The sequence below is a fragment of the Martes martes genome (genome assembly GCF_963455335.1).
Source record: "Martes martes genome assembly, chromosome: 10".
Lineage (NCBI taxonomy): Eukaryota > Metazoa > Chordata > Mammalia > Carnivora > Mustelidae > Martes > Martes martes.
In genome coordinates, this window is record NC_137898.1 from 61,260,645 (window position 1) to 61,274,964 (window position 14,320).

At 53.8% G+C, this 14,320-nt stretch overlaps 1 protein-coding gene across 1 annotated transcript in view; it reads left to right on the forward strand.

Moving 5' to 3' along the window:
* The window catches only part of DGAT2 (diacylglycerol O-acyltransferase 2), a 31,767-nt gene extending 18,672 nt beyond the window's left edge, over positions 1-13,095 (forward strand). Inside the window, exons 3-8 of the mRNA XM_080815941.1 lie at positions 1,740-1,847; positions 2,292-2,362; positions 8,664-8,868; positions 9,681-9,855; positions 10,253-10,455; positions 11,965-13,095. Coding sequence (XP_080672067.1) covers positions 1,740-1,847; positions 2,292-2,362; positions 8,664-8,868; positions 9,681-9,855; positions 10,253-10,455; positions 11,965-12,119 — 917 coding nt within the window. The 3' untranslated portion in view covers positions 12,120-13,095. The remainder of the gene's footprint in view (positions 1-1,739; positions 1,848-2,291; positions 2,363-8,663; positions 8,869-9,680; positions 9,856-10,252; positions 10,456-11,964) is intronic.
* Positions 13,096-14,320: the final 1,225 nt, after the last annotated feature.

The window sequence follows — 14,320 nt, forward strand, 5'->3', positions numbered from 1 at the left end:
CCATTCACCAAGCTGCCTCAAGTACTCCCCAGTTGGCCTTTAACGGGGTTTTGTAGATTGCAAATGCTTCCCTTGAGACCCCCCCTTCCCTGTCTGTGATGTCACACTCCTAAGCTGCTCCTGAAAAGCTGGATGTGCCTGGTCACTCTGTGTTCCTGTCCCTCCCGAGATAGTTGTACTATGTTTAGCTACCTTGGGAGAGGTTAGCTTGAGAGGAGAACAGGACTGTATTATGGACGACAAGGGAGCGCCATTTTCCTGCTCTAAGGCTCAGGGAGAGTCCCTCTGGCCCTCCGCCCTCCCTGGGGAAGCCAGAGGAAGCTCAGCATAGCAGGAAGATGAGAGAGTATGGGGTCCAGAGCCGGACAACCCCAGAGACCCATGACCAGCAGGGCCCAGCAGACAGTAGGCATACAGCAAGCGTTGACTCCCTCCCTGAGCGGTGGGGAAGGTGCTGGGTGGGAGCCACGCTCCTACCAACATGAGCCCCTGCTGCTCTGGCCCTGTGCTACGTGCCATGAGGCAAAGAAGATGGCCCCCTCCCCCTCCCCTAGAGTGGAGAATTCAGGGGTAAGAGATCCGTGTGGGAGGGCAGTGTGATCCTGGAGAACGGTTCTTGGGGAGATCTGCTCTGAGCTGGACCTGGTGTGCTGGGTAAAAATGGGAAGGAGAGAGGCCCTGATGAGGACTTTTGGGGGCTAGCCCTGAAGTGAGCCAGCTCTGGCATAGACTTTCCTTCCTTGCTGCCCCAGGTTTTTCAACGTTAGGGCCCAAAGACCCAGAAAGGAGTGACCACACGGAAGCTGGGGTCTTCTGAGGGCCTTGCTGGGGTTTTTGCGAGGGGGCCTGATGGGCTCTGGGCTTTGGCCTGGGCCTGCCTGTGGCATTCTTTATGTTGGAAGGGGCCAGCCCTCCTCCCAGGGCAGGAAGCTACCTGTTAGGTCCCTCTGGTGGCAGTCTGGGCCTTCTCATTTTTGGTGAACTTCTGGTGAATCTGGTGCAGATTATGGATTCACTGGCCCAGCCCTAGTCTGCCGAGACACCAGGGTGGCTCAGTCAGTTAAACTGAGTGCCTTCTGCTCAGATCATGATCCTAGGGTCCTAGGATTGAGTCCCACATCCTGCTCCTTGCTCAGCAGGGAGTCTGCTTCTCTCTGCCTGCTGCTCCCCCTGCTTGTGTTCTTTCTCTCTCTCTCTCCCCCTCTCCCCCATCTCTGACAAATACAATAAAATCTTTATGAATCCTGGCTCTGCTACTGCTGAGTGACCTTGGGCATATTACCTCCTCCTGGAGCCTCGGTGTTCTCATCTCCAAAATGGGATGAAGTCCCCCTACCTCACACTTGAGGGGGTGGCTCAGCCCAAGTCCTGAGATGCAGAGACACTCAGCAGGTCCCTCCCCAAGGCCACAGTAACTGGGGCGGGGCCCTGGGGTGGGGAGAACATGCAAGGAGGGGCCAGAAAGAATAGATCTAAGGACGGCTTTCCCAGTGCAACTGCCCACCCCACGCAGAGCTCACGAGCTGCTCAAAGCTGGGAATGCCCATCAGAATCGAGGAGCTGAGGTTCTTGTCCCCGTGAGCCTCATCCTCCCCAGGCTGCAGCTGTAGGCCTCCCCTGCCCATGACCAGGGCCGCGCCAAAGCCATGTCCCTTGGTGAGCCTTGCCCAGTGGAAGACTGAGCAACACCCCCCCAGCGAGGACGGGGCCTGACCTAAGACCCTCGGTTTCCCCACCAGGAGTGGCCTGCAGCGCCATCCTCATGTACACATTCTGCACCGACTGCTGGCTCATCGCCGTGCTCTACTTCACCTGGCTGGTGTTTGACTGGAACACGCCCAAGAAAGGTAGGCGCACAACCGCCTTGCCCTTGGAACCCCCCCCCCAATGCAGCTGAAGTTCCCCAGCGTGAGCTGAAGTTCCCCAGCGTGGGGGCCGCCCCTTTTTACTCAGCACCTGCTCCGTGGGAAGTGGGGAGCTAGGCCAGGCTGTGGTTTCTGGGCGGGGGGGGGGGTGGAAAGCCCCTCGGAGGGCACAGTCCTGGTCCCTAGAGGAGCTCAGAGGAGCTCACAGTGCCCTCCCAGGGGCTCACACTCAGTCAAGGGTTTGCCTGCCTGGAGGGGACAAAGGTGGGACAGGGCCCAGTGGGGAGCGGTGGGGGGAGAAGATGCTCCGCAGGGTGACAGTCCCCTAATTCAGTGTCCTACGCCGACTCCATCTTCTCTGCCTTACCTGAGTGTCCCCCGTCCTATTCCCGCTCCTTCCCAACACTGTGTTTTGTTCCCTGGAAGGTGGCAGGAGGTCACAGTGGGTCCGAAACTGGGCTGTGTGGCGCTACTTTCGAGACTACTTTCCCATCCAGGTAAAGTCTCGTGGGTGTTAACCTGGGAGGGGGGGACAGGCCGGGAATCTGAGTGAGAGCTTTACCTCACCATCTGCGGTTACCCTGTGCAGAGTTCAACCCCGCGACCCCTTCCACTGTGACTGTTCATGTTCTACCCCACCTTATGCAGGATTTGAGGCGATGTAGGGTACATTCGGTGTCATGCCAGGTAAAGACCAAAATCAAGACCTGAAGGAAAAGCTGCTAGTGGTTTAGCCGTCAGGGTCAACAGAGTTGCAGTAGTTGAGTTTGCTTCCTGGCCACCAAGGCAAAAAGGGAAACATGATGGTTGTTGGTTTTTCTTTTGGGAAGGACAAAGCATGCTAGTTTCTCAGGGAAACAAGGCTTGTTCTAGCATTTGGAGCTAAAAGAAGTTTCCGACTCTGAGATCCTTAGTGATATACGGAGCATGTTACAATAGCAGATATTATGCTTATCTGCCTTTCAGTGAATATTAAAGACATAAGTGAAAAGGGCAGCAATTTACCAAGGGCAATACCAAAGTAGTTCCAAGTCCATCTGACCTGAACCACGGATACTTCAAGCCATAGGTGTGAGGGGCTTTTTCTTCCTTCTGAAGCTGACAGAATATTGCTTCTCTCAGCCAGCTGCGGGTCGCCCACTGGGGCTCCTGACCAGGGAATTAGGGCCCAGGAAATTAGATGTGCCATGAAAGACAAGTGAGACCCTAGTTCTGAAGTGCGCAGGGAAGGCTTCTGGAGGACATGCTCCTAGAACTCCATCTTCAAGATGAGCAGCACTAAAGAGGCATGCGAAAGAGGAACACTGAGGCACCTGAGTTTGATAAGAAGCCTGTGGTGCAGGGGAAGTTGAGGAGGTAGAGTGGGGAAGGAGGATTTCCATTTATCTGGAGCCTTCTAAAAACTCACGCCTTTCCTCAAGGAGTTCCCGTTAACCTTCGCAGTATCCTGTGAGGCAGGTATTCATTGTATCCCTTTTTCACAGAAGAAAAACTGAAGGTCAGAGAGGAGTAAAGCTGAAGGAGGCTAGTAGTATTTTGAGCTGAAATTCCACTTGCTGCCTTGTCTCAGAATTCTGGAGCCTTCCCCACCCCAGCATGCTGCCTCCCTATGCAGCATGAGTTGTAGGAAACAAGCTCCGGGACTCCAGCTTCCCTCGGGTTTGGAGGAAGCGCCCAGTATGACCCTGAGTGAGGTCCCATCCCTTCCAGCCTACAGTCTCCCCATATGAAGCAAGTTTAGCTGGTCTCTGGGTTTCCCTCCTGCGGCACCACCGTTGGCTGCTCTGGGACCCCCATGCTGGTCTTCTAAGGACCTGTCTTCTCTGGGACCAGCATCCAGGTCCTGACAAGATAAGTGGTGGCTTAGTCGGGACTTTTTCTCATCTTTTTATTGACCCCCTTCCAGAGGTCTACAAGCCAGGCTGGCAAGGCAGAGACCATGTGGGCAGTGCTGGGGGTTTGTGGCTAACTCTGGCTAACTCAGGAAGGTTTTTCCTGCAGGGGAAAGACCTGTCTGGCCAGCTCACTGAGCACCCCAGCACTGGCACACCCTAGCTGCTGAGGGTGACCCAGCAGAAGGCAGTGGGGTCTGAAGAGCCAAGACGGCATGTGTGAGAGGGAATGTGAGCACGGGGCAGGGTGGTGTATGTTTGCTGCTGTGAGTCAGCGACTGAGACATCCTGGCGTGCTGCCCAGAGGAGGTGGCTGGGTAACCCTACATTCCTCCACTGCTCTCAGTATTGGGAGGAAGCTCCCTCTGCTCACCACAGCCTGCGCCAGTTTTCCCAGGATCCTTGGGGTCAGGACTGCTGCTCTTCCTGCTCCCTGACCCCATCTCTCTGGCTGCAAGGAAGTCAAGGCTGCTGTTGCTGCAACAGTGATACATCATCAGACCTGACCCTGTCATTCTGAAAGTGAGGAGACTCAGTCCCAAAGATGGGCATGGTCTGGTCCAGGTTGCATGGCAAGTCCATGCCAGCATTAGTACTGGAGTCCCAGCCCCAGGCTCTTTCCCCAGTGAATTCCTGCTGCCTGTTTCTCTGGGAGAGATTCCATCCCAGATTTCCTCATTGGATTGAGCCCCACTTCCTGGGTCTCCCTCCATCTGTTTTGTGGTTAGAGACCTGGGTTGGGTTCTTGCTCTGTTGCTCTATTCTCTGACCAGCAGTTGCTGGGCTCTGTGCTAGACACAGGGACATGGAAGGGTCAGCCCTGGTCCCCCTCAGGTAGGCTCGCCATCCAGCTGATTCTGCTAGACTTTGTCACTTTTTGCCCAAAGGACCACAGACACGCTTTCTCAAGCTCACTGAGCCTCATTAGCCTTACTTGCAAAATGGAGCTGTTCATACTGATAAGGAGTGGTAAATTATGGGTGGAGATGAGGGATTACGGACTCTCTTCTCTCTGCTGGGACCCTTACTTCAGGGATCAGGCCACAGTGATCTGAGCAGCCTGCCCCTCTGGAAGATTCCTCGAGTCCAGTAGCCCCACTCACCCACCCAAAATGGGACGACTCAATGACCGTTGGCCAGAGCTGGGATAAGCAGGTGCCCTTCCTCACTGACGTCCACATTTCTAAAAGAACCAAAACAAAACCCTGTGTCCCTTTTTGCCCCTCTATTCCAAGAAGTCAGCTGGGAACTGGAGCTACAGAACACATGTGGGTTGGCCCTGGGAGGGCCCCTGGGCACCAGGACCCAAGCCAGCCTGGGTGTGAGGCCGGCCAGGGCCTGGAGCCTTGGCCTGGGCTGCTCTTGCCCACAGGTGAGCTTGGCCAAGCCTCTGATCCTCAGAGCCTCAGGCTGCTCTTCTGTGCAGGGAGCGTTGGGCCTCGGTGACCTGATGACCGAAGCTGACGCTTTGGGATGTTCTGTGTGGCCTCCCGGCCCTTCCCCTTCTCTCAGCCTCTTGCCAGGGGTTATGTAATGATCTCTAGCTATAACCATCTGCCCACCCTTCCCCTGCTTCCTCCTTTGTATAGCTCCCTGCTGCCAGAGCCGCTCAGCAAGCCCTGAGAGCACCCCTCCACTCAGCACAGGAGGGCTCATGCATTAGCAGCTGCCACCAGGACCACTGGCTCCCTGAAAGAGGAGAGCCAATGCCTGGGTCACCTATCCCTGAATTACCGGCAGGATTTCTGGAGAGGAGACTAGGAAAGACTGAGCTTAGAGTGATCTCTCTGTCCATCTGCTTCATTTCCTGCATGGTCGTACTGAAGCCCAGAGAGGAGGGACTGTCCCGAGGTCCCAAAGCAAGTCAGTAGCGGGGCTGGTATTGGCACCGAAGCTATCTGCTTCAGGACCCGTGTTCTCATTTCTCTCTTCCTCTGCTGTGTGTCCTGCGGTATGAGCTTAAGCAAGTCTCTGCTCCTCTCTGGTTCTGAATTTCTTTTCTGTTTGGTGCCAGGGTAGGACAAGCTTATCTGAGTACCTTTCCTGCCCTTAGGAGGCAGGGTGGGAAGAAGAACTTGCTGGTAGTGTATCCCAGGCTCATGTTAGCCACGGGGCCCGGCCTGGGCACCTCATTGGGCTGAGACTTTGCCATGGGAAACAGGGGACATGAGAGCAAGCATGTCAACAGAGACTTCATCAACAGTGCCTTCCTTCTCCCTCCAGAATGGACACTCTGTCCAGCCCTGGTGGCAGGGGAGTATGGCTTGAAGACAGATCAAAGCTGTATCAGCCTCCTTTCTTCTGGGGACAGCCCCAAGGGCCATTAACCTGCAGCGTGTCCCAAGGCAGCTCACTTAGTCAAATGTCCCACCAGACAGATGCGTGAGGTGGGGGGTGGGAGTGAAAAAGGCAGCTGGGGGGGAACCTGAGTGGCTCATTGGTTGGGCATCCCACTCTTGATTTGGGCTCAGGTCTGATTGCAGGGTCATGAGATCGAGTCCCCCATAGAACTTGAAGCCTGCATGAGATTCTCTCACTTTCTCTGCCCCTCCCCACCCTGCTCACTTGCACATTCTCTTAAAAAAAAAAAAAAAAAAAGAAAACTGCAAAGAAAAGAAAAAGAGCCAGCTGACCTTGCGCCAGGTAACATATTTTCATCCCAGCGACTTAGAGAAAAGCCCACTGGGTGACTCCATCTAGAGAGGGAAGAGGATGGGCAGCTCCTTTCTCTAGGCGTTTCTCCACCTTGCAATCAAAGCAACAGCCTAGATCAGGGCTCTCCCGGTGCGTTTTGTGCTTGGGACTCCCAGACCCAGCCTTCAGTTCCAGAGCGGTAACAAGGGCACTGCCGGCTACCTCCACTCTTCCCTTGACACAATCCTACTGTGCAGAAGCCAGCTCCAGGTTCCAGCTTTACGGCAAGCTAGTGTGGTGGGCACACCTGCTCTTCAGGAGGTGAACTCTCAGAACAGTCTCCTTGCCACGCTCATGTATAGCCGGGCCTGCTTTTAGAAACTCCCTCTCTGCCCCCTCCCCAATAATCGTGGCTTACACTGCTGCCGTTTATGTAGTGGGCAGCAAAGCATGAGCTGGGTTTTGAGCAGCTTTAAGGTGCCTTGCCAAAGGCAAGGTGGGGGAAGGGAGTACCAAGGGCCTGAGCAGCAGGGGGTGGAACTCAGGGGATCTTGCTTCCACATGTCCCTTCAGTCATAGCCCTGGGAATGGTGTCGGCCACCATCTGCTCCATCCACCTCTGGCCTCTGTCACCTGAAGCTTCAGATTTCCGTTTCCTGGGGCCAGCCACCAGCACCCCTCCCCCAAATTGAGCACCAGGTCCTTTCCCTAGCCTGGGGTTCCCAAATTGGGAGTCATGGAAAACCCAGGCTGTTGACATTCCGGCAGTGGCTAGCGGCTCTGCCTCCAGCTGGCACGCGTGCAAGGACACGGGCACTTTCCAGCACGGGAAGTCGGGGGTGTTATCGACAGCACCCCCTAGAGGCAGGGCAGCCCACAAGACCAAAATGTTCATATGCCTGGCCCCAGGAGTTGTGATTTCTAGAAGTGTGTCAAACAATCAGATACGCAGATGACAATAAGGTATTTGTGGAAGCGTTATTTCTGAAGGGAATTTTGGAAGGTTTTTAAAGATCCATCCGTTGGAATTTGATTAAAATTCTAGTGCATGCAACATAGCTATGCAACAGGATAATGAAGCCAAGAGAGACGTGACTGGTGGATTGTGATAGGAAAAATAGTTATTATAGGCTTGGTAGAAAATTATGTAAAAATGAGGGGTGCTTGGGTGGCTCAGTCAGTTAACTGTCTGCCTTCAGGTCATGGTCCTGGGGTCCCGGGATTAAGCCCCATGTCAGGCTCCCTGCTCAGTAGGGAGTCTGCTGCTCCCTCTCCCTCTGCTGCTCCCCCTGCTCGTGCTTGCTCTATCTCTGTCAAATAAATAAATAAATAAATATTTTAAAAAAAGAAAATCATGTAAAAATGATAGCAACCATGTGCCCTTAATTTTGTGGTTTTTAAAAAAAAGCACATGTATATTTGAGTAACCAAAGAACTCACCACATCAGAGTGGTTTATCAAGATAGAGATAGGACAGGTGCTCTGGATTATTTTTTGACTTTCTTGTATTTTTAAAAATACTCTTTGGTTATTCACTATTTTTCTAATCAGAAAAGAAGTGATGTTTCTGAACAAAATAAACCTTGCTGTCCAGTGTTCTCAGCACCCTCTACCCCCACCACATCCCAGGCAATGCTGGGCAGGAGCCTCAGAGTCTAGGGCAACTTTACACTACTCCCACCCCCGCCAAGCCACCAACCCCAGGGCAGGGACCAGCCCCCGGAGAAAGCCAATCATTCTTTAGAGCATCCCAGGACAGCTTTGTTGATAGTACCACAGGTCAGCTGCCTGGCTGGCCCCCTGCCCCTGCTAGGGCTGGCACAGGCCTGTGGCTTGCCCTTGTCCTTCCTAAATAGAGCACGAGCCGAGCCTGGCTGCCTGGAAGGAAGTTTCCATTCAGACCCGCTGCAGTGTCTCTTCTCTGGCCAAACTAAGGGATGTGGACTTTACCTTGACAAAAACCGGAACCCCCTCTTTATCTGAGAGCGGCAGGGGTTGGATGAGGAGAATGAGCCCAGGAGGAGGGCAGGCAGGAGGCTAGCAGGGTGCAGGTGAGAGGACCTGGTGTGTCTGGCTGGAGAGGTGAGGGAGTGAGAGAGCAAGTTTCTCACTCCCTTCCCAGGGACTCTCAGTCTCAGTGGTAGTTGCCATGAGTCTCAGGTATGCAGAGTTGCATGGGGTATGCAGCGCACCTGGTCCTTCCCCCATCTTCTGGGCTCATCCCAGCACCTGTCTCCCAGCATTTCCTCTGACCTGAGCTTTTTCCCTGCAGCTGGTGAAGACGCACAATTTGCTGACCACCAGGAACTACATCTTCGGGTACCACCCGCACGGCATCATGGGCCTGGGTGCCTTCTGTAACTTCAGCACCGAGGCCACAGAAGTGAGCAAGAAGTTCCCTGGCATAAGGCCCTACCTGGCCACGCTGGCTGGCAACTTCCGGATGCCTGTGCTGAGGGAATACCTAATGTCTGGAGGTGAGGGCCCTCCTCTGCCTTCTCCTGCCTGGCTCTGCTGTCCAGACCTGAACCTCTCCACTGAGCGAGGGGATAGAGGGAGCAGGAGGCGAATACACCATGTCCCAGTGGCTGGTTGTGTGTGGAGAGACATAGAGGGCCCCAGGCATGGTGGACCAAGTCTGAGCAGGAGAGCTGTCCATATGGTCTTCAGGATTTAGCTTGAATAACAAAGTCCCTAGGAAGCCTTCTCTGCCCCCAGCCCCCGTGCTGCCCTTTGCACAGCCACATTGCTGCCGATGGTGCTGTCCTTATCCACCTGCTGTGACCCCTGCCACCCTGACTCCCCAGTATCCGCCAGCACCTTGAAAGAGCCTGGCAGAGCTAGGATCTCAAGGAATGTTTGCCCAAATGAATGAGTTCCTTTTGTATCGTTATCCCCATTTTACAGATAAGCAAGCCAAGGCTCAGAAAAAGAAATAGCGGGGCACCTGGGTGGCTCAGTGGGTTAAAGACTCTGCCTTCGGCTCAGGTCATAATCTCAGGGTCCTGGGATCGAGCCCCACATCGGGCTCTCTGCTCAGCAGGGAGCCTGCTTCCTCCTCCCTCTCTGCCTGCCTCTCTGCCTGCTTGTGATCTGTCTGTCAAAAAAAAAAAAATATATATATATATATATAAGAAAAAGAAATAGCTCAGGCAGGGCTGTATAACGTCTAGGGGCTGGCTCAGGTCTGGAGCCCAAGTCCAGGGCTCATTCTGTTCATGCCTGGCTATAAGCAGGGGGTAGGAAGTACACCTGTGGGCAGCCCTGACTCTGTCTTTCTCCCTGCCAGGCATCTGCCCTGTCAACAGGGACACCATAGACTACTTGCTTTCAAAGAACGGGAGTGGCAATGCTATCATCATCGTGGTGGGGGGCGCAGCCGAGTCCCTGAGCTCCATGCCTGGCAAGAATGCGGTCACCCTGCGCAATCGCAAGGGCTTTGTAAAACTGGCCCTACGTCACGGGTAAGTACCCCCTCCATGTGCACGCACACACATGCATGCGTGCACCAGCGTGCACTGCACACATGGCCCTCCAAGGCTTTGTTTGGCTCCAGCAGAGCAACTCCTTGGCTCCTGGAGGCAAGACCCAGACCCTAGGAAGACCTCGATAAGAGTTTGCTGTCCTGTGGAGGGGGGAGGTGGGAGGCCCGAGCTGCAGACCAAGTTTGCCCAAGTGCAGCCCGAGTGTCTGAGCCAAGCAGAAATTCAGCCTGTGCACCCTGAGCCCTTGCAGATGGGTGGAGAGGCCAGGCTTCTGTGCGGGACTGTGTACCCTCAGGCCAACATGTGTCACGCAGCTAGGAGAGCAAGCACAAGGCCCACAGTTAGGGTGTGACGGACCCTGGCTTCTCCTTTCCAGAGCTGACCTTGTTCCCACCTACTCCTTCGGGGAGAATGAAGTCTACAAGCAGGTGATCTTTGAGGAGGGCTCTTGGGGCCGATGGGTCCAGAAGAAGTTCCAGAAGTACATTGGCTTTGCCCCGTGCATCTTCCATGGCCGAGGTCTCTTCTCCTCTGACACATGGGGGCTGGTGCCCTACTCCAAACCCATCACCACCGTTGGTGAGCTCCCCCTGCCTGCAGCCCCTGACCTCGGGGCACCCCTCTGCTGGTTTGTGGTAGATTTAAGATTCACAGGATTCTAGAGTTAAGAGACCCAGGCTCTGCAGCCCTCTGATGTCCATGCTGTAAACCTCGTGGATGTGGACCTGTTTGGGTGCTGATGGGAATGGCGAGTGGGGGGCGGGGAGTGGGCGGTGGGGAATGAGTTCCATTACTATGAGTCAAGCAGTGCCAGGTGAGAAAACCGGACCCAGCAGTCCGTGTGTGCAGAGCCTGCAAGTCTATGAGGGAAGACCGGGAAGACCAGTCTGTTAAGCAAGGACCAAGAGGGTGTGTGTGGGGAATGTGCAGGGTGCTCTGGGGGGTTATAGTGGACCCCAGAGAAGAGGTGACTCTTACACCCCTAGCTGAAGAGGGATTACCTAGCAAAAGAGAGGAGGAGAGATTTGTCAGAAGCATGAGCCTGCGTGGACTTCCCACAGCAAAACTGTGTAGATTTTTGAGGAACGGGAAGAAAAACATCAACGTGAATGGAGCATAGGCTTCTGAGTAGTATAGCAAGAAAACTGGCTGCGCTTGTCCCTCAGCCGTGTTGTTCTGGGTGTGTGTGTGGGGGGGGTGTTCACAAGCCAGAGATCACACACAAGTGTGTAGGCTACCAGGCGTGGACTTTCAGGCTCAAAGTTCACATAGATACTAGTCAGGTGTTTTGCTTTGTATCTTTACAAAGTCTAACTTCCTGTACCTTGGGTCCCAGACCCAAACTCACTGTCTGTTCTCATTACACACAAATCCTATTCCAGGCCTGATCGCTCTGAGGCAGCAGGGACATTTCCACATGCAGATGTGGCTGGAGAGGGACAGGTCCTGTGGGCAGTGTGAAGGAGTTTACGCTTCCTCTTAAGAAAGGGGATCCTTAAGAATGGAATCCTTTAGAATGCTTGAGGGTTTGGGGGAGGAGAGGTTCACGACTGCACTTTCAAGTGATTCTTGGGCTGCTGGATAGCCAGTGGGTTACAAGGGTCAAAATGGAAGCCCCCGAAAACACGTGCAGATGCCTCTCTGGCAGCCGTCGGGGACCGAGGTGGCGACCGCAGCGATGGAAGGAAAAGGCGTGAACTGGGGAGAAATTTCCAAAATGTCTTTGCCAGGGCTTCAGGGTGAGTTGGGTGTGGAGATGCAGGAAATCGAGCAATGTGTGTGTGGATGAATGTTGCCGCCCCTAGGAGGAAGGATTCCTTGGGACAGGTGAGGGAACTGAGGCTCAGAGAGGCAACGTGACTTGCCCAGAGTGGAGCAAGAGCAACGCCATTACTTGCTCCCAGAGCCCTCTCAGGAGCTGCCTGTCAAGGGCAGTGGGGACAACCTGAGCTGGAGCATATTTAGCACAGTTCCCAGCACGTGGCTGGCACTTGGCATGGGGTCACTGCTGTCAGCGTCGCAGGAGGTTCTCAGGGAGGGTGGCCTGAGTGGGCTGACTAACCAGAGGCCTCTGCCCCATCCCCGCAGTGGGTGAGCCCATCACCATCCCCAAGCTGGAGCACCCGACCCAGCAGGACATAGACCTGTACCACAGCATGTACATGGAGGCCCTGGTGAACCTCTTCAACAAGCACAAGACCAAGTTCGGCCTCCCGGAGACCGAGGTTCTCGAGGTGAACTGAGCCCACCAGCAGGGGTCAGCTCCTGGGAGGAATCAGCTACAAATCCTTTTCTACCAAGTTCTCGAATGCTTTTTTGTTCTGTAAATTTGGAAGCGTCATGGGTGTCTGTGGGTTATTTAAAAGAAATTATAATAATTTTGTTAAACCATTACAAATGTTAGGTCTTTTTTAAGAAGGAAAAAGAATATCTCAAGCTCTTTCACTTCCAGTTTGACCTGCTCTAGGTGGTGGCTAACACATTTGGGCTAACCCTTCTTCCTTTCCCAAAATCACAGAGAAAACTCAGTCCTGGTTGACTGGGAAAGAAGGACAGCCATCTGCGGCTCAGGCTGGTTGGATTATTTGCTTTTTCCCACCGCAGAAGCCACTTGTAATACAAACACCTCTATTCCAAACTACCTACCCCACACTTAGCCGCAGGACTTGTCCCTCTTACCAAGGGGAAGACTTGGAGAGCACAGTTGTCTCCATCTTGAAGAGTGCCGTGACAAGCATCTGGAATGTTACACTTGTGTCCAGCCAGTCTTTTAAATCTGAGGCCTCCAGAGCAAGAATAGGGGGTGACAATGACCCTGTGCCCAAATGCACTATCTCTGGGATCATTCAGCCACCATGTCTGGTTGGAGTGACTGGTCCCCCACAGGGTGCTGACACAGACCCAGATTGACATGGACTTGGCCTGAATCACATACTTCCCCGTGCCCTCAATTTGTTTAACCCATACCCCCCAGTGTGGATTTGAGGAAAGAGTCCTTCTTCCCATTCACAGAGGGGCCTGGCCTTCTGAGCAGCAGATTGGCCTTCAGGTCAGGAGGCCCCTGAACCCAAGCCTCGCATATTTGTGCCTTTCTGAGAGGTTAGGGGCCAGGGAAGAAATCCAGCCCTTCCTCTGCATGTTCTGTTTTCTTTTGATGGAGATTATTTTACCGTGTCAGACTTTTGTATTTTCCAAAATGAATAAATAAAAATGAGAGTCCTCTGTGAGTTCTTGCTGGGGCCACAACTGTACCTTGCTACTGACACAGGGAAACCCTGGCCCCAACGGGGCTGCCTGCCAAGCTTTCCCCCCTTGCTCCTTTGGGCTATGTGATCCTGTGTGGTATCCGTTATCCAGTGCTGTGTGACAGAATCCTCCAGAATGCCGTAGCTCCAAACAACATCATGTCCACCACACAATCTGAGAGCCCGTAGCTGAGGTGCCGCTTAGCTGAGCCCTCGACTTCAGGTGCTCTCTCGAGGCCACAGTCAAGGTGTCAGCAGGGCTGCCGTCATTGTAAGGCTTGACTGGAGGAGGCTCTACTTCCGAGGTCATTCCTGTGGTGGTTTCCAGGGTTCGCTTCCTCACTGGCTATTAACCAGAGGCCACTCTTAGTTGCTTACCACATGGGCCTTTCTGTGGACTAGCTCACGACGTGGCAGCTGTCTTCATCAGAGAAAGTAAGGAGGAGGAGCCAGAAAGAATGTGCAAGGTGAAGTCACATTATTTTATAACTTAATCTCAGATGTGCTGTCCTATCCTTCTGCCATATTCTCTCCATTAGATGCAAGGGACTCCATTCCAACTTTCCTACTGCCTAAGTGCCCACTCTTGCCATTCATTCATCCACTTCAAGGACCACTCCTCTGTGTATCCAGTGTTGGATGCCTCATTGAGCTGGGACCTCGATGCCTAACTTGGGACTCGAAGGGTGACTGGAAGTTTGGCAGGAAGGAAATGAAAGGCAGAGCCAGAGCAACAAGTACCAAGACAGGGAAGACAGCACAGCTGGTTTGAAGGAGGATGTGGTGGTAGATAGGTCCGCAATGGGGCTTGGCTTGGAAGGGCAGGAGAGTGGACTTCTCCAGAGTTTCTAGGTGGGCAGGAGAGCAGGCAGCAACAGGAGGCGCCCTGGAGGGGCTTCAGGCCCGCAGAACTCCAGTGGAGGACAGATATTTCCTTTAGGATGGAGGAAAGGCCTGTTTTTTGATGATGGTCTCAACCCCTTTCCGGCCCCCGTCTGAGGTTAGCCATGATCGTCAGCCTCTGGCTCCAGGCTAAGAACTGGACCTAACCTAGGACTACTTACAAAGGTAGACCCTTATTCTCAGCATGGATTTTGTGAAGATTAAACATCTACTGTGCGCATGGGAACTCCACCATCTCTGAATACGAACAGCAACAATCTGCAGGCTCCCAAATCCCAGAGGGGGACCTCACCTAG